This window comes from Maylandia zebra, linkage group LG7, assembly GCF_041146795.1.
Source record: "Maylandia zebra isolate NMK-2024a linkage group LG7, Mzebra_GT3a, whole genome shotgun sequence".
Taxonomy (NCBI): domain Eukaryota; kingdom Metazoa; phylum Chordata; class Actinopteri; order Cichliformes; family Cichlidae; genus Maylandia; species Maylandia zebra.
Window position 1 is genome coordinate 49,114,461 of NC_135173.1, and position 20,177 is coordinate 49,134,637.

Here is a 20,177-nt window from a genome sequence, read left to right on the forward strand (position 1 = left end):
GAAATGCAGACCATTCTACATACTTCGCGAGTTTACTGTCGTCATGGTAACGGCCATGTATGTACCACCCGATGCTAACGCTAACTCGGCCTTGGAGGAGCTGGACAAGGCAATAAGCAGTCAGCAGAACTCCCATCCCGACGCAGTGCACATTATAGCTGGGGACTTCAACCATGCTGACTTAAGGTCAGTATTCCCCAGATTTGAACAGCATGTTAAATGTGCAACAAGGGGGAAAAACACACTGGATAAAGCCTACAGCAACATCCAAAAAGGCTACAGAGCAACCCCTCTACCACATCTAGGTTTGTCAGACCACATATCCATGCTGCTGATCTCTGCATACACTCCTTTTGGGAGGAGAGTCCCCCAGCCAGAAAGACTGTGAAGGTGGCCAGAAGGTGCATCACATCAGCTGCAGGACTGTTTTGAAAGCACAGTGTGTTTGAACACCAGGACCTCGAACAGCACACAACATCAGTGCTCTCATATATTAACTTATGTATCAACAGTGTTACTGTGACAAACATCTCCGAGTGTATTCCAACCAGAAACCTTGGATGACTAAAGAAGTCCAGGTCTTGCTGAAGCAACGTGACGCCACTTTCAGATCCGGTGATGTTATTGCATTACAGTACAGCCAGATCTGAGCTGAAAAGAGGTATCAGAGAGGCCAAGGCAGCGTACAAGAGGCGGATTGAAGACCACTTCAGCAACAACTCACGACAGATATGACAGGGAGTTCAGAACTAATCAACTACAAACCTGGCAATACCACATTGACTGAGGGCAACGCGATGCTTGCGGAGGAGCTGAAGCACGCTTTGAGGTGAAGGGACTAGAGGCAGCAGGAGCTAAAACATCAGACGGCAGCAACAGCCCAAGCCTCATGGTGCAGGAACATGACGTGAGGCGCACAGTGAGGGCGGTGAACCCCAGGAAGGCCGTCAGTCCAGATGGGGTGACCGGAAGGTTTCCAAAAGAATGTGCAGACCAGCTGGCTGGGATCTTCACTAAAATCTTCAATGCCTCACTGTCCCAGTCCTGCATCCTGCCATGCCTAAAGTCGGCCAAAATTGTCCCACAGCCAAAGCGTACCAACATTTGCAGCCTCAACGACTACTGACCAGTTGCTCTAACACCTGTTATAATGAAGTGCTTCGAGAAACTGGTCCGACGTCACATCATGTCCTGCCTGCCACCCACACTCGACCAGCTCCAGTTCGCATACAGAGCTAACAGATCAACTGAAGACACCATTGCTACAATGCTCCACACCACCCGCTGGATCAGAGACTTCCTCTCAGACCGTGTACACAGAGTTAGAGTGGGGCCTTATCTTTCCTCAGTTCCCACCCAGACAATGCAGTCATTAAGTTCGCAGATCATCTCTGGGGGAGACGAGACGGCATACAGAGCTGAGGTTAAGAGGCTGTCAGATTGTTGTGTAGACAACAACCTGGATCTCAATATCACCAAGACAAAAGAGCTGGTAGTCGGCTTCAGAAGAAGGAAGGCCCCCGTTGATGCAGCCTGTCAGCATTTTCCATTTTCAAGTTCTTGGGTGTGCACATAGACACAGGAATCCGATGGAGCTCAAATACCTCGGCAGTTTTAAAGAAGGCCCAACAGCATCTCCATTTTCTGAGAATCCTCAGAAAAATGGACCCGAAGAAGGAGGTGCTGATCGTCTTCTACCGCTGTGCCATTGAATTCTACCTCCCTGGACTTTTTTTTTTGTGGGGGTGGGGGGGGACAACAATAACAATAATAATATTAATAACATGGTGCAATAATAACAATGTGCAATAAACATACACTTATTCTTCTTTTTATTACTTAAGTTACTGTGTTGTGTTGTATTGTACATAGTGCCGACGTGGGACAGTTTTCCAGTTTAATTGTACTGTTGTACTATGTATGACTGTGCAATGACAATAAAGACCTTATCTCTTATGTTTTTGACAATGCTCGCTTAATAACACGTTTGTCAAATACCCGGCCTTCCTTAGTAGGCTTTCAGGTCTGTGATTTATTTCACTTTGAAGTTAATCTGGTCTTTAATCAGCATTTTAAAGAAAGGTTTCTTAGTGTTTCCACCAAGGACTATTCATTTAAGCAGCCAAAATTGCTTTAATGCTGCTGGCTATTTCATTTTTTAAAGAACTGTGAGAATAATAATAAAAAGAAAACAGCTTGTAACAAGCCAGACTGCAGAAGGCAGCTCAAGGATGAACTTCAGATGATGATTCAAGACAATGGAATTTTTTCAAAGGTCTCTGTATCCGAAAACATAAACTTTTCTTTGTTCATAAACGTGCACACAGTGTACTCTTTGACATCCCTGTGGTAAAACACGTTGGTATTTGTGTAACAAAAGTTCTGAAAGAAGTTGATTAATGTAAAGACAGATTTCATATTTTGGTTAAAGGAATAGAAGAAGATCACATGGATGTAGTGAAACAGGACATGCAGAGGGTTGGTGTGACAAAAGAATGCTAGGGTGAGGTGGAGCAGTGATCCAGAAAAGAAGTTCTGTATTTCTTCAGTGCATAAAGAGGAGTACATCCATTTTTGAAGACACCTAGAGGAACCATTAGCCTGCTGTTACACTCAATTTATGATGAATCAATGCCTCCATCATAAAATTACAGGTGTGAGTCAAATTATAACATCTCCTAGTTGTCTTGTTATTTTGTATTTTAAATATCTCTCAGTTTAACCGCATTCACTATAAAATATTTATGAAAAAATCTATTTCATACTTTAAAAAACTGCTGTGCTTCATTCTATCGTGTGTAGGGGTCAATCAAAAAGGGCTTTTGGGGGTTAAGGGCCTAGAAATATCAAGGGAAGTGTTTTTGTGATTTCTGAAATTAAACGACAGGAGGCGATGTTGTGCTGGCGACGTCCCTCGGTGACGTAGGACGTAGTGAGCCGATCCGATCCAGCCTCCACTCTGCCCTGTTCATTCTCAGGCCGGGTAGGACCCCAGCAACAACATTGCAATCGGTTAAACCTAAAGAAGATTCGGCTGTACAATCGCAAGCCATCCTTTGAGTAGACAACATTTTGTGGAAATTTCTCACCGTCACTGATCAGAAGACACTCCAAGTTGTTGAATCGGTGAGTTATACGTGCAGATAGCTCCGTGGGAGCTCCCGGTTCGCTCGTCTTCTCCGCTGCCCAGTTTTATTGTTGCTTTGTTCCTGGCAGCAGCCATTTTTAATCGTCTTGTCCTACATTCCCATCGCTGTGTTCAGGCCGTTCAAAAAGCCAAGCGGGATTGGGGAAAAAATAAGCACAGGTCAGAGTATTTTATAGAGAATTTCCACAGAAAAGCCTGTATATCCCCAGTAATAAAAGCACCACTGTAGAAGCACTGAAAAAAACACCAGTTGTAATTTGTCATCACTGGAAGTTTTACGGGATTGGCGTTTCGCTAATTTTCCAACAAGCTGCCAGAGTTAAGGCTGTTAGCTGAAGCTAAATTAGAGCCGTTGTTAGGGGAAAAAAACCCCAGAAAAGTAGCAGTTTACATTTTTTTTGTGTGTCTTCGTCGTTTAACTGTGAAGTTAGATGACTCTACAGGATCCTCACTACGACCATTTGCTATATACATAACCATAGCCAGCAGTTAGCACATTTTGTCGCCGAGTAGTAGCCGCTACATCTTTGGTAACGTTTGTGTGAATCTCTTGCAATTTAACAGACAGTTAGCCCGTCTTGATAGGTGTGTTAAACAGACCTGAGACGATCGATTTGTAGTCTAAACGATTGCATTAGCCTTTGACTTTCTTGTTTTTGTGCAGCACTCGCTAATGTCAGTTTTGTGCTGGAGAGCTTAGCATGTATGCTAGCTTAAAAAAATAAGAACAGTAACTCGGGGTGAAACTAAAATCCAGTCCAAATTTTTGTTTTACGATTACATAATGCCCACTTTATTGCTTGTGGTGTTTTCTTTGGGTTTTCTGGTGGATGTAGCCTTTTGAAATTCACACAAAGTCAAGGCGGAGCTAGCGTTAGCCGTCAAGGCGTTAGCTTACACATCTCAATGTATTTAAAAAATTTATTGTGTTTGGAGAGGTTGGTAGATTTTATGTTTTTTTGGAGTAGTGCGAGCGACCATAACAGAGTGTATTACATAACTAAATTTAGCTTGATGGACATATTTATGGCTACAAGTCTTTGTAAAACGCCTATGCGGAGCTTTTAACCGAGCGGCCTCCACTGTGCTATGGATTGACGGGTGTTAGCTTCAAATGATATTTACTATTATTTAGATTTGCAAATACGATAATCAACTATCCACTGATGGTTGAAACCTGCTTAATTTCATTCACACATGAAAATACTCCTAGTATACACTAGTGCTTGTGTCCTGTTATAAATCTATCAAGATGTATTTTGTTTTGATACTGTGTTATCCAACACTGAAAAATCTGCTCATGTAGCCATCATGAAAAAAGACTGACCAAGCACAACAACAATAATTATAACACTGGAAAAAAGAATACATGAAACTGTTTAAATGAAGACAAAGAAGACATTTGTAACTGTGTTACCAAGGTTGTGTATTGCTTAATCACACCGAAAAAGTAAGTCACCATAATACTATTTGTTTACATGTGGGGTTGATAAGCCATCTCTAGTTTTGTTCATGCTATGGCTTCTGTCAGCTTAACTTGATGTTTCTCACTAAAGTATCCTGTAAATTTAGATAGTTTCTGCAAACCTCCATCATTTGTTCAGAATAGTTCAACACTGAATAAAGAATAGATGGAAATGGAGTTTGAACTAGCCAGGAAAGAGAAGGAATTCTTGGCATTGTAACATTTGCTTCCTGTCAATATGGACATGCTTGAGTTTGATTTGAATTTAACATGTCACATTATTTTTCTCAGGTTGGATTGCATAAATTTTTTTTTCTGTTACCCAGAGATATTTAGCAATACTGGCAATTATAATTAGGTGTCAAGACAACTGCTTCTGAGATATTGGGACACAGTGCCACATGTATTTTTATATATTGAAACATTTTTTTAAAAGCAATATGTTGCATACCAAAAGCAAGGTTCCTGGCTGTAATAATCATACTGGCTTACTGTTTTCAGTGTAAACTATTTCCTATTAATCATAAAAATCCATCCATTTTCCTAGCTGCTGGTCCATTTCAGGGTTGTGGGGATAGTGGTTGAGCCCATCCCAGCTGTCACTGAGTGAAAGCCCCGGTACACCCTGTAGGTTGCCGGTTTAACATCAGGCGAACACATTAAAGACAGATAACCATTCTTCATGCTTACATTTAAACCTGCAGCCATCATTCATGTCAGGACCTTACTGTGGTAAAGTGGCAATGTAGGCCTAAGTGCATAAAAGGAAAAAAAAAAAACATAGGGATGTGCTTAATAATTGGTGTGAGGTGGGATTATTTTTTTCCCCCGATCAGTGTTTCTTGAAATGGTAGGGGAAAACTGGGCTTAACATAGGATGACATTGTTATTGATAATTTCTTGAAAGTTGGTGGCATTGTTTGGTTTTAGCACTAGACATCGACCTGGACATAATATCAGATATTCATTTAGAGACTGTCTTAAGCTCTGCATTTTTTTTTTATTTAGCTCAAATATTGTGAGAGTAATTGATGTTTTTAAAGTTTATAGTGTTTTGTATCTCACGGTTAGTCACCCCGTAATGTTTTGTTGGCTGATGTTTACCTGCAGAAGATATTTGAAGACTGCATAAAGATGTTCTATGCATGCGTACTAAAACATAAGGTCTGTGCGTTGATAGTGTAAATTTTCTTTTTTGGGCGGGTGTTACATCTCTTTTAAACCATATCCTCAATACATTTTCCTGCTATAGATGAGAAATGGCAATTTAAAAAATGTGCAGAAATTCACCAGGAAAAAAATGTGTAAAATCATGTGAAACAACACGTTGAGTTACAAAGCAGATTTGGATCGCTTCAGAAGAAATTTAGTGTATCACAGTAAAAACTACACTCATGGATTTCTTGTATTACCTTGTTTCATGATTCATATAGAAGCTTCTTTCAGCACTTCCCTTATTCACAAGGGGTCACCACAGCAGATGGATCCACATATGCAGCTACTACCCAGGGATCAGAATAGATGGCAGTATTGTGGTTCAAGTTTATGTGATAAACCACTTGAATAATGTTGACTTGAGATCAGGGCTGGGCCATATCATACCGTTCACGGTAATACCGGTATAATGTTGGGCAACGATAAGAAAATGAAATATCGCGATAGAATATGGGTAAAACACACATGCGCAGTGCCTTTGTTTTCATACGCACATGGCGGAAAAAGTATGACGGAGAATAAGAACAGCGAAAGTGGATCGCTGAATGAAACGGATGAACCAGAAGTGGTTTGTAAAAATGCTGCAACTTCAGTGGTGTGGAACTGGTTTGGCTTTCGTCCGTCAGATACACAACAAAGCACTATTTTTGGTAGAGCATGCTAGCGGGCCGTCGTTATTACCGTGTTTTTTGGAAAATACGGCACACTTACAATCAATCCTTTGATTTTTCTGAAAATCGACAGTGCCCCTTATAATCCTGTGTGCCTTATGTATGAATTCTGATTGTTTTTACTGACCTTGAAATGATTTTATGTACACGGCGCTCGAAAATCTGTCAAATGTTTTAGTACGACTTTGCTAATCTACGAAGCCGCACTGCTTGATGGATTGTCGGAGCATTGTGGTTATCGTAACCTCTTTTTAAGTTTTGTGGATATTATACATGGTTATGCTGAGGATATGTCGGCCAAATTCCACTGGAAATGCCTTTAGGTTAAACTGTCAGCAAGGAATTTGCATTTGCTCTGTTAAATTTTTATATAACTTTAATGCACATAAAAAACAGCTGCTTGTTTAAGTGAAAATACATTGATGTTTGTTTGTTGTTGTTGTTTTTTTTTTGCACTAATAAAGTTGTGGAGTTGTAAAGTATTTCGTCTAGTGTCAATTATATCGTCAGTTATATCGTTATCGCAAATTTTCAAATGTTTTCATGATAAATATTTTTGGTCAAATTGCCCTGCTCTACAGTTGTAGGACAGTTGTTCAAGTATTTCCTGTCACCCAAAGACTTGTTCTTTGTAACACATGTGGTGTCTGAAGGGAGCATCTTTAAATTTGACAGTACTATATATTGGATTGAAATTTGCAGTGAACAACTTGTTGACAAGGATTTTAGAGCCTATCTCCTGCATTGCTTCTGAGGTGCAGTTAAATTTATTTGTACAACAATTTCAGTAAATAACTGTTGTTGTCCCTGCCTCAAAGACATTTCTGACAATGTTCAGAGGTCAGATAGAAGGGAAAAACAAAACTCAAGTGAATGTCCACAATAGATGGTGGACAGGGGATATTTGCTTCAAAGAAAGAATAGCAGTAGTGGTTTCAAAATAATTGCATTTAGATAAAGTTTCCGCTACACAAAATGTGTTTTTATGTGGTTAATTATACCTTTGCAGAAGCATTGCCATCTTTGTTGAGTCTAGCTGGAAAGTATAAAATTACTTTTAGCACTTAAATAAATGAATTGCCATTTGTAGCCGTTTCGTGTTGGTTAACACAGTTCACCATATGGGTATTGTGGAATACTTACTTGGCCTCATTATTTATTGATATATCGAAAACACAATTCACACCAAAATGTGTTGGTCTTTTGGTTCTTGGTAGGTTTTAGGTTATGAAACTCCTATACATGTGGTAAAGAGACGCATTAAAATAAAACCCTGACCCCTGGCACCCACACTAAGGGAATCTGGTGACCTTGTTTCATTATGATGTCGGAGGCATTTTTGCTGCCATGGTTTGGGTTTCTTCTTCCCTCAGTGTGAATGGTCATTGTAATTCAGTGGAAGAGTTGATGAAACATTTCTGTAGGGAGCCGTGGACCGATCCAGAGAGGATGTGATATCACTAAAGTGTTTCGATCATATGCTGTCAGTGGGTCTTGAACCAACCGAAGATTTTGGGACATGTGTTTGATGCTCTCTCCACCATCAAACACCATCAAAATGTCACACCACTTAATCTCTTCTGGAGATAATGCAGTTTCAGGGACTTGTAAAATTGTTTCTAAGTGACTTAATGGCTGTTTTGGTTTCACACTTTGCTTACATGCCCTACTGGCTTACTTGGAGTGCATTAACTGATATTAATAATATATAATATTTATATTATATTAACTTGTATATTGTTTACTCATGTGTATTATTCCTGTGAACATTTATCTTTATTTACATGGGTATTTTGTAAACCAGTATTACATGTAGAATATCTCAGTTACAGTGTGCTGTGTTGTATAGTTATTGGTTTGGTCTATATTGGCAGATTAACACTAAATATTTACAAAGGTTGTGAATTAACATTGTTTATTCTTGAGGTTTGGTTTTTCCTTGGGTGACTTCTGTACTAAGGTGGATATTTCATTTCCTCTTTTTAGAATCAGAAGGCACTGGGAAGAGGCGCAAAGAAAAATTTCCATACTAGATGACATTACATCGCAATGTCCGATCGTTTGGGGCAAATAACCAAGTCCAAGGATGGAAAAAGCAAGTATTCCTCACTCAGCCTATTTGATAAGTACAAGGGAAAATCAATAGAAACTCAGAAAAACACAGGTAAGGCTCATTTTGTTTCTCCACTCGATACTTTTTCTTCATCTGTTATCTAGTTTAAGCCCCTTTACTAATGTTGGTCCTACTTCTTTATCTACATGTTTTGCCTCCCAGTAGTTCCGCGACATGGCTTGCAGAGTCTTGGTAAAGTGGCCACAGCCCGGCGTATGCCCCCACCAGCTCATCTGCCGAGCTTGAAGTCTGAAAACAAAGGAAACGATCCCAACGTGATTATAGTGCCCAAAGACGGTACAGGATGGGCGAACAAGCAGGAACAACCCGATCAAAAGAAGTAAGGCGTGTTTTATAGACCCGCTTTCTCCGATTTAAAAAATAAAAATATGTCTGTCAAGTAAATTAATTATGCTATAATGTTTTATATTCAGACACCCTTTTTAGTTGATTACAGTGGCTGAAATGGAAATGTCCTTCCTGAAGTATCAACATTGACATTAAACTCACATATTTTTCAGGGATCAGTGTCAGGATAAAATAAGTTAAAGCTTTGATCTTGATAGAAGTCAGCTGTTCACCAGGAAGAAAGAGAAGCAGTTTAGAGGCTTTTGAGGGTTGATTTCTCACAGTTGTCTTTTTATTTTTCGTAGTTCTGTTGCATCAACACCACAGCTGCCGGAGTTGCAGCCGCCGCTGCCTTTGCAGAAATCTGTCTCCAATCTTCAGAAGTCCTCACCGGTAGCCAACCAGGAGGTGTGTATGAGTATACGTATGCTTATAAATCTGCTTCAGTCATATATTTATTGCAGATTTTCATTAACACATTGATTGTGTTTAAGTGTTTTCGGTTATTTGCTAATTGAGAGCTACTCGTATACAAATGAGTGTCTAGTGGATATTCTAATGAAGACTAATAATGGTAGAAGAGCAAAGAATTATACCTTCTTTATGGAGGAAAGCTCACACTACCAAGTTGAACAAGAAAGGTTGTGAATATTTAAGATAATTTCTCATTTGTGCCTCAAAGGTAGAGAAACTTCCATTAGGTCTGTGGGGATGGTGACTTTGGTTTCTTAATTTTCACAGAACACAAACACAAGTGGACCAAAGCAATGGGCCCAGCTAAATGGAAAGGCAGTAGAGCAAGATGGTGAGTCATTCATTAATTCAGAATAAAGTCTGTTTAAAATGAAATGTCACGCAGTTAGTGTTCAGTATGCTGTTCAGATTTCAAACCCCAGTTGAGAAAATGGCTTTCTGTTTGCTCAGCTCAGACAAGCATCTCTCTTTATGCGGTGTCTTTCAATGTCTACATCAGGTTCAAGGGCCTCAAACCGACTTCAGCCCTTCTCTCACGAGGAATTTCCCACACTGAAGGCAGCTGGAGAACAGGACAGGGCTGGCAAGGAAAGAAGCGGCTTCGATCCGTCGTATGGGCCCGGACCAAGCCTCCGCCCCCAGAGTAACTTATGTTTTGTGTATCACCTTCTTTAAAAATTGGCAGTCTCACAGATAAGGTAACACCTCCTGGAAGGCAAAGCTTTAAACTGGCAGACATTACTTTATTTAAGAAATACAGGAAAGAGGGCGTTTTTTTTTTTTTTTTTTTTTTTTTGGTTCCTCTAACCTGCATTTCATGCTTCTTGATGTCATTTACTTGCATAGTTTCCAAGCAAGTTGTCTTTCAGAGCAGAAATCTGACAACTTTCTTACTAACGACTCCTGGCTCACACCACCCACCCTCACATTTGGCCATGATCTGTCTATGCAGGCTGGGAACTCGATTAAATATTTCTGATTAAAAAAAGTATGGAACTAATTCACTTGCAATTAGTTCTTGAAATTACCGCATTGAGATGAGATGAAACAACATGGTCAGTGGATGTGTTTTTAATTTATAGTCATTGCTTGTTTTCAATGAAAGTTGTTACCTATTGCTATTTGAAATTCAGTGCAGTTCCTAATTTCACAGGGCTTTAGACATTTTATTAGTTTAGCTTGGTCTGGTCCTCTAATTTTTTTCCCCCTTTTCCTTTTTTACTTCTAGATGTGACAAGCTGGAGGGAAGGTGGTGGCAGGAACCTTCAGCCCTCATCCCTGACCCTCAGCCTGCCAGCAGATCCTGAGGGTAAGGCCACTGCCCTGGCTGAGACTGGCACCCCTCCAGCCTCGTCTCACCCCTCCTCCGCCACAGTCACCACCTCATCTAATACGGTGACGGCTCCGTCACCAGGCCCTGACCCCAAGGAGCTTTCCCTGCGACCTGCTCAGCCTGTCCGCAGAACAGCCGTCCCTACTGCATTGCAGTACCAGCTTCATCACACTTCAACTGCTGTCTACCATGACATGTTGCCTGCCTTTGTAAGTAATGTATGACTCATAACATTACAGGTGATTGTGGAAGAAAACAACATGGCCTACTTTTAGATACAATCTAAAACAGAGTGTTTGGCATTTGCATGCCTGATATGATCATTCCGTGTGGTGCTGCTGTTTTCAGATGTGCTCTAAAGAGACACGTGAAGCTACGGGTACAGACCATGTTCCCACCACCGTAGCAGCCCCTGCCCGTTTTGACAGCAAACCTACTTTTAGGCAGAGCTATGCCAAACCTGAGCTTGTAAAGTAAGTTCATTTTAAATATCCAAGTAGTTATCCATTTTTCAGCAGTTTGACATAGAGATCTGGGATACTTGGCAGTTGTTAATTTGCCATAATCTCATTGCAGTGGTGACGTAAGGAGAGAGAATCGCTTTGTCCGTGCTGCGCCTCGACTTTCTTCACAGCCTATCCGTAGACCTACCGACAGACCAGTTCGCCCAGCCATTATTAATCCAGAGGATTTGAAGGATCTGGATGAGCTTGACAATGATTGTGAAGATGGATGGGCTGGTCAGTATATCTTAGACATGTGTAATGGTCCCAGACACTTTCTCACTGTGAGATTCTTCTATAGCTTGTGAATATCTTTCACCCTTATATTTTTATGTGTGGAATGCTGTATTTATCACTTTCTAGTATTCATTGTTGGCCATAGACTTATACATGATCAGTCTGTTAATTTATCTTACAGAAGGTGATGAGTATTTCCCATCATTTTTGACCATTTTAACAAAAAATATATTTCACGGTAGATTTCACTTTGACTGCAAGCTTTAAATTGCAGTCACAGTGATCTTTTTCCTTTGGGAGAGGGTCACAATCTCATTAGTGGCCATTAAAATTTCTTATATGGAAGAAAAACCCTGCGGATGCATGATATGTCTGTGGCTTATAAGTAAGAAAATAAATGTTAATGTTACTTTATTGAATGTGTAACATGATCAAGAGATTCCAGTTAAAGGCTTGGAGTGGTGCTTTCTCTTTATCTCGTCATATCCTCAATGGTGCAGCCTGTGTACTTTAGGGTAATGCTAATCTTCCTCACACACACTGCGAACGGTTATGTGTATATTTCCCAAAGCAAAGCCACAGAGGACGCAATCAGATGGGCTTTGTATGTACTATGAAAACCAAATACCAGCTCGGTATAATTTGGCAATTGCTGATGAGATCCAGTTCCAACTGTGGCTTTTTAATAACAGTTTTCTGGTTGACTGTTGTTAAATAAATGGGATGTCGGCCTACCTGTTTAGAGCAAGTCAAGTGACTTATTCACCACAGTCTGACAGATAAATGGGGAAAAAAGAGTTGTTTTAAACTGTGATTCTAAAGAACAGGGTGACTGTTCTTCACAATACAAACATGACCCAGGAGAACAAACTGTTTGTCTGCTCAACCTCACAGCTAGTGTTACCTCACTCTATAAATACAGCCAGGACAGTATAGTTTAGACCTCACCCTGATTCACCACTGTGACTGACTGTTTTGTTTTCCCCCTGCCCACAGGACTTCATGAGGAGGTTGATTATAGTGAGAAGCTCAAATTTAGTGATGATGAAGAAGAACACTCTTCCAGTGACAAAAACAAGATCTGGTGAGAGCGCGTCCCTAAAGGCTGCTTATTACTCTAAACACTCCAATTTTGTCTTTATTTAAAAATGTTTCTGGCTTTATTTTTCTTCATAGGGCTGACTGGGAGAGGGAGAGAGATAACCAGCGGGACTGCCATTCCTCCCTTAGCTCGGGGGAGGCATCTTACCCACAAGAGGGTCCAGAAGAGAGTTACTCTTTCCAGCATCACCACCACGAGCCTCCCAGGAAGACCAACGGCAAATATCTCTCCACAGACACCCAGGTAACCATGCACAGGGCAGTGTTTTTCCATTTCAGCCCTCTTTTGAGATTACTTACCTAAGATCAAATTATTATGATGATCACAGTCAAAACACACCATTTTCTTTAATTCCTTTGTGACTGTGGAACGTTAGAGACACCACTGTAGAGCATATGAATAGCTGTCTGCCTTTACATACCCTGAAGTGAGTCTGTCATTGCGAGTTAGGAGATATGACCTTGCGGTAACCATAGTGATATGTCTAAGCACTTTTCATTTGCCAAGTCCGTTTGGTGTTTGTTAGTTGCAATTCATTGTAGAAAATTTGTCAAACCACTTATTTAAAATAAGCTAAAGATTCCACAATATTAAAATATGTCTTACAATAAAAACAAAGCTTTTATCTGTTCCCAGGGTAATTGTTTATTTTAGCAAGAGATACTATAGGATATGCAATTTAAGAAACAGGACAAGTGTCCTACGGGTAACAGCGAGTTTGAGTAGCAACTAATCTGGGAGAAATAGTTGCTAGTCCTTCTCCCCCCCCCCCCCCCAAAATAAATTTAGAGTGAAATAAAATCTAATGGACCTCCTTAAAAAAAAAAAAAAAAAAAGTAAGGAATAATCTTCATCACTCAAGTTCCTCCCCTTTAACTCCTTTAGGTCCAACAGAGAAACCAAGGAGACCCACTTGCTGACCAGGATGATCACCAGCGGCAGTCTCAGGCACCAGCTAGGGCCAAGTATGTGTCGCCTGAGCTGTCTGAGGCTGTTGAGAGAGCCCGAAGACGGCGGGAGGAGGAAGAGAGGCGTGCTCGTGAGGAACGTCTGGCAGCATGTGCTGAAAAGCTCAAAAAACTGGATGAAAAATTTGGGAAGACTGAAAGGCAGACATCAAGGACGGATGACAGCCAGAAGGAGGTAGAGGGAAAAGAAGTTCCACTGTCCCCAAGTCGGGAACAGAGTCGAAGCCACCATGATAACTGGCACTACAGCACAAAAGGTAAAAAGAGTCCTTAGTCCTTTTTTATTTTATATAAAATATAGTTTTAAAAATGCACAAATGCAACTATTCAAGCGTGTTTTATCACGATTTCCAGATGGAAGTGAGTGTCCCTCGGACATTTCCCCTGGCCATAGTTACCGTGAAGAGTCTGGCTTCTCTACCTACCGTGGCAGTGAAGACGATGGCCCAGAGCCCTCCTCACCATCAGGAGACTACAGTGGGCGTCAGCCAATCAAACCAGTGCCACCCCGCTTTCAAAAGCAACCACAACACCACCAGCAGCAGGTGAGCACCAGCTGATGCCAATAGCTTCAACTCCAAATTAAGGAGAATTCTGGTTTCATTGCACTGTTCTTAATAATGTGGCCCATGGTCATGTTAACATTGCACTGTCCACCTTGGTTGTAGAGATTTAGGAAATGAGGAGCTGCACTAAAACATCTATAAATAATGTAACAAATGTGTGACAGTAGCCTATGGTGTATATTCGGGTGAAAACCATAAACTCCCCGCAGCTTTACAGAGGCACAAATTAGCCATCTGGAACTTCTAGTGTTACTGCATTCAGGATCTCTTAGAGATGGCTTACTTGCTGACCTTATTATGCGGCATTAGGCCACTAATACACCTGGGCAGCCCAGGCAAGTACAGCTTGTGTGTTGGAACTGGTCACCTTCATAAAGAACAGCCTCTTTGATATTGACCATGATGGGGTTGTGCTAGAGAAGTGAAACTAGGATATTTAGAACGTTAGGTCTAATTTCTTGAGAAGAGAATCTCCAGCATCTTCTTGGTTCATTCTAAAATATATGAGAATAAATGTACTTTGATTTTTTTGTTATGAATGCTAAATGGGGAACAATATCCTGCTGACTTTGTTAGCTTAGCCTGGAAATGTCTTCAATTAGTTTGTCTCATTTTACACAAAACAGACAGTGTCAATTTTGCCCATTTGTTGAATGTCTATTGTGTGGATTTTAAAGGAACAAATGTTCAAGATGCAGCATTGGCAGCAGTCAGGTCACCCTAATCCATCAGGGTCAAGCCACACTCAGCGGGGCTACTACCCTCCACATGTCCTTGGTTTTGATCCGCGCTGGATGATGATGCCACCTTTCATGGATCCCCGCATGACCCAGGGACGGTCTCCTGTTGACTACTACCCTGGTAATTACTAAATCCTTATATACTTATATGTATTAAATTTAAACAAATAACAGGTGGTTTGGCCAGACACATTTGTTTCGGTATAAACAAACTATACAGTCAATAACGGAAGGACAGACACACCTGAAATCATGTTTAACATGATTAATATGTGATTGATTGATTTTCAGCAGGAATGATAAAACCTATGATGCACCAAGATCACTTGAACAGTCCCGGTTCTGATGAGGGATGCCATCCAAACTTGCCTCAGGAGAGACGAGCGCCTTCCACTGAGCCTTACCCAGTGTGGAATCAAGATGGCTACCCCTTGCGTAGCTTTACTCCACCTTACCAGAGACAGCGTGAAAGCTCGGAAAGCGGACATCCCGATGACAGGTAAGTTTATTTTGTTCGAATTCTGCAGTCCTTAAATTAAGGCATGAGGCCCTCTTGTGTTTTAATCTGTGAAACTGAGCATTTTAATAATTCCTTCCTCAACGCTGTAAAGTCCATGTTTTTTTTTTTTTTTTAATGGAATATATGTTGTTAAGGGCATGAGGCTCTGTTAATGGGCCTCTGTCTGGTTTTTTCATTCCTAATCTTTTTTTTTTTTTTTTTTTAATGTCTCCTCGTATCCACAGAGGTGATATGGCCTCTTCCCAACAGGACTCCTATGAAGAGAGGGCCAGTGATTGTTTGTCCCACACTCAAGATGATCTTCCCCATCACAGTTATCAGAGCAGAGGTTCAGACAGAGAACAACATGACCAAGGCTTGCTCACCACCGCTCAGAACCTCTCTCAGAATTATTCAGATAGTGAATACCCAAAGCAAGAGTCGAGAGACAAGCATCTGAAAGATGGCCTTGAATCCCACGACGAGGCCTTAGATGGCTCCACAGACAACTGGAAAAGAGATGGTAGCCAGAAACAAGACGGAGGGGTTAACAGTGCCCAAAACCAGTGGTCTGAAGCCAGTTCCAGTTCAAGTAGTGTCAACCAGCCATCTGAGGCTAGTGGACGCACCTTGATACGCAGAACTGGTCCCATCAAGAAACCAGTTCTTAAGGCTCTCAAAGTGGAAGACAAGGAGAATGAAAAGCCTAAACCTGAGCCTGAGGAGAAGCCTGTCCCCTACCGCCTGGAGAAAGAAGTCCTTACTAACGTTTATGACTTGAAGAAAGACAACCAGCCTGCCAACAATAGGCGTTCTGCATCACCTGTGGTTGAAAAACAACCTGAAGAGAGGCAGCGCCAGTCTCCAGCTCCCAGTAAAATGGACAGACCTCTGAGCACCCACAGCGATGACTCTCCCAAGGAGAACACTTGGAGCAGTGCTAAAAGCCAGTCACTTAGAGACAGTCAGGAGAACCGAGAACCCCAGGCACCACGGCGCAATAACTGGATCTTTATTGATGAAGAACAGGCCTTTGGTGCAGTGAGGGGGACGGGTAGAGGCCGCAGTCGAGGCTTCCGGGAATTTAACTCCAGAGGTGGAACCCGCGGTGGCCGCGGTGGAGATAATCTCAGAGGTGTTTATAACAACAATAACAACAGCAGTGGCAGCAGCACTCAGCGAGCAGGCAGAGGTCGAGCACCACCCAGGGATCTAATCAAGGTCGAGGAGTTTCAGAGGGGCAAACCCCGTAGGCGAAATGTCAGTGAAACATTGAGTGAAGCCTCAGAGTATGAGGAACTTCCCAAGAGGCGTCGCCAGAAAGGATCTGAAAATGGAGAAGGCTATACAGAGTCTGGGGATGTCCGTAAAGCTGATAGAGAGTCTTGGAGATCCAACAAGGTGTACACAGATGATCAGACTGCCCCAGATTCCAGAGAAAAGACCAAGGTCACCAGAGGCTTTGGAAATCGGGTGCTGCCTCCACGACTGAACACCACTGGTAGTTACAGTCGAAGCTTTGGAGGATCTAGAGATATTTCTACATGGAGGGGCCGTGGGCCTCAATTTAGTGGCAGCAGTAGCGGCTCGATGCAAGAAAATGGTTATGGTCCTGGAGCAGAGACTGCTTACTCCCGCAGACCCCCAGTTGAGCGTGACGCTCTCAAGTACACTCCTAAATTTACTGGCTCCTTCATGGAAAATGGAACAGAGGAGCGTGAAGGAGAATACTACTTTGACAGCGAGAACCCTGACAGACAGATTTTAAGGAGAAGGCGTCCTCCACGTCAAGACAAGCCTCCGCGCTTCCGTCGTCTACGACAAGAGCGTGAACCTGGCTCAAATCAGTGGACAAGTGATGAGTTCATAAACGGGGACTTTGCAAATCCCTGGCCAGGTCATTCTAAAAGCACTGGTGATGATAACTGGCCCAGTGGCCACTACTCTGGACGTCCTAGCCAGCATGGCCAGACAGAGGAATGGGAGACGGGTTCAGACAACAGCGACTTTGGTGACTGGAGAGAGAAACGGAGTGGAGGTGGAGGCATTGCTACACAGGGCCATGGCGATATTCCCTCAGACTCTGGCCAGGAGCCAGGCTCCAGTGAGAAGAGGGAGCTTTCTAAGAGAAGCTTCTCTAGTCAGAGACCATTGGTGGAACGGCAGAACAGGAAAGGAGAACCATCACTGCTGGACGCAAGCAAGATGGTGCGTGCACCTGATAATCCCCCCACCTCATCGAACAGGAGTGACAGCTGGCAGAACGGAGGCACTTCTTGTAAAAGGTGAGGCAAATAACTTACTGACCAGTCGTCTGTTATAGCTACTTAGAAACCAACAACACTTTGTTATTTGTATGATGATGACTATAATTTTGATTACAAGGACACCATTTTCAGTTACTCAATTTGGTTTATTTTGGAAAAAACACACAATTTAAGCACTTTTTCTATGTCCTGTTCACAGCAGGAGTCCAGATGAGTCAGGCTCTGTATACAGCATAGAGCAGCTGCCAGAAGAGAGGGAGCCCATTGAGCCCGCTGGGAAGAAATTAGACAAGGAGCTGAAGCCAGGACCTGTCAAAACAGACATCACTGAACCACTGTCCCCATATGAGCTCAGCAGCTACCCAAGTGAGTCCAACTTTCTTTCACATCTTTATGGAATGCATAGGGAATGCACTCTGATGGAAACAAAGTGTTGGCAATAGTGTAGTTTTAGTGTTAAAAATACTGTAAACACATTTGCTTTCATTCATTCCTCTAATCCCCTTGAATCTTGTTTGTGTTATGTGATTTTGTTTTTCTTAACATGTGTGGAATCAGACTAACTTGTTTAAAAATTAAGTTGCACAGCTGCAGAACAGCAACTCCAAGGTGAAGTTCATGTCTGTTAATATAGATTGAGAACTAAACACTCAGATAACGTGTTAGAGGTGTGAGGCCTACAAATAGTACTCTAATGTGCTCTTGTCCCCTGACAAGCTGAAAAGTTAGTAAATAACTTTTTATGGCAGTGTCCCCACAGCAGTAGGACAATCCTGTTTGCACGCAACCCAGCTAACGTGGCTAACATGATGATTAACTTTGATGTCATGCCCACAGGCCAAAGCTATGGGGAAAATTTAATGCTGAGGGATAACCATGGGTGGTGGAAACAGATTTGCAAGCAATAAAGAAGTTCTGGTGTGGGCTACTTTCTTTTTTTTTTTTTTATCTCACTTCAGTGCGCTGGCTTCCTGTTTGCAATTGACGTCTGTTCTTTTTTTCTCTCACTCTCTGTGCTCACATATGCTATATTTTATATACACATTTCTACCCCTCAGCTGTAAAAGGCGCCATTACCATGCTGGTGTAGGGGGTGAGGACACAAGTTTCTGAAAGCGATAACTTGAGAACAAGGAAACACAGGATTTTGAAATTGATACTATAGGTGTGTCTCGTAAAGCAAAAAAAGCTTGAGTCTTGGTGACCTCCTTTTTTGTTTTCAGACAGCAGAATAACAGATTTTTTTTCTAGGTGCAGTGAGAATACCATTAATAATTTTTAAATAGTAAAATTAATTGAAAGGTCTCATATTTTAGGTTTAAACTGGGAGAAAGTCTTTAGCAGCTTTACATTTTAGGTGGGGTAATTTAATTCACGGTAAAATGTATTAATGGAGCATTTTACACAGGTACAGATGCGATTCAGCACTGCAGCTTTTACTTGAGCACTCTTGATTTTTCCTCTGACAAAAACTTTGTTTTGTAGTTGAAGGAGACGCAGGGGGACCAGGTTCAAATGCAGATGGATACCAGGATGCCTTGTCTAAAAAGCAAAGACGCCCACAGGAAGATGACAGGAGGAGGAAAGAACAGGGGGCAGCTGTAAGTTTAACATACACCAAATTCTAAATACTCAAAAAATATTATTAGTTTGCTTGTTTTTTTTAATAAAAATGGCCCTCTAAAATGTGTTTAATTCGGAAAGTAATTTTTATGACACTGTTGGCCCAATATGTGAACTGCAGTCCTATAAGTGCCCTATTGCTCCCTTTATGAGTCCTGCAGTGGTTGGTTGTTAATGCTCTTTAGTACTCAGTCACCAATCAGTGAGCAGTTGCCAGATGTTTTCAGGAAAGTCACTGTCTACTATGCAAAATACTGCTGACCATGGCAATCTCCCTGTGAATTCACAAGGAGGTTTTTGGGCAAGCTGATTTTTTGCCACATATTTTACCTGGCAGCAGCCAGTTAAAGCTACTTCACACCCCACTGAGAAATATACCTTTTTCCCCAGGCGACTGGTCGCCAAGGGTTAGCTGACCGATGTGATCTTATCTACCTAGAATGGTATAATACAGTCTTGACAAGGTTTACTTGAGCAAATCAGTTCAGCAATTCACTAAACCCTTGCTTGTAAATTGGCTCGCCTCCCGCTTTCAAACAACTTTGCTAAAAAATGCTACAAACTAATCGTCACATTCATGCATTGTTGGAGTTGGAGAAAGCTGCAAGCTTACTTAATTGTTAAGTGATACAGCAATGACCTTCTGATAATACTGTTTGAGTTCAAGCTCCTTCTGCATTGGCAAAGCCTTCTTGTCTTTCCAGCTTGCTGCAGCACTGCTCATTTGTTTCTCTACAAGATGTAAGTCCTAAAAAGCGAGTCAGTTGTCAACCCCTCTATCATGACCTTCTGGTAGTTGACTTAAATCACACAGCAACTTCATGTTTAATGTTGTTTTATTTAAGATGCTCTGTTGGCTGCCATGCTGTCAGTTTTTGTTGCGTCTTTTCCTCCATATAATTGTC

General features: G+C 41.7%; 1 protein-coding gene across 4 annotated transcripts in view; it reads left to right on the plus strand.

The window, feature by feature from the left end:
* Positions 1-2,945: 2,945 nt before the first annotated feature.
* The window catches only part of prrc2b (proline-rich coiled-coil 2B), a 28,059-nt gene continuing 10,827 nt past the window's right edge, over positions 2,946-20,177 (plus strand). Inside the window, exons 1-18 of one of the 4 annotated variants that reach the window (XM_014413536.3) lie at positions 2,946-3,126; positions 8,486-8,663; positions 8,775-8,952; positions 9,266-9,368; positions 9,702-9,765; positions 9,934-10,077; positions 10,663-10,976; positions 11,116-11,240; positions 11,344-11,507; positions 12,504-12,591; positions 12,684-12,852; positions 13,495-13,834; positions 13,932-14,122; positions 14,821-15,004; positions 15,175-15,382; positions 15,628-17,667; positions 17,849-18,015; positions 19,135-19,250. In XM_014413536.3, the coding sequence (XP_014269022.1) occupies positions 8,549-8,663; positions 8,775-8,952; positions 9,266-9,368; positions 9,702-9,765; positions 9,934-10,077; positions 10,663-10,976; positions 11,116-11,240; positions 11,344-11,507; positions 12,504-12,591; positions 12,684-12,852; positions 13,495-13,834; positions 13,932-14,122; positions 14,821-15,004; positions 15,175-15,382; positions 15,628-17,667; positions 17,849-18,015; positions 19,135-19,250 (4,710 nt within the window). In that variant the 5' untranslated portion in view covers positions 2,946-3,126; positions 8,486-8,548. The remainder of the gene's footprint in view (positions 3,127-8,485; positions 8,664-8,774; positions 8,953-9,265; positions 9,369-9,701; positions 9,766-9,933; positions 10,078-10,662; positions 10,977-11,115; positions 11,241-11,343; positions 11,508-12,503; positions 12,592-12,683; positions 12,853-13,494; positions 13,835-13,931; positions 14,123-14,820; positions 15,005-15,174; positions 15,383-15,627; positions 17,668-17,848; positions 18,016-19,134; positions 19,251-20,177) is intronic. The other 3 variants (XM_023155191.3, XM_076886551.1, XM_014413537.3) reach the window with 3 other exon arrangements.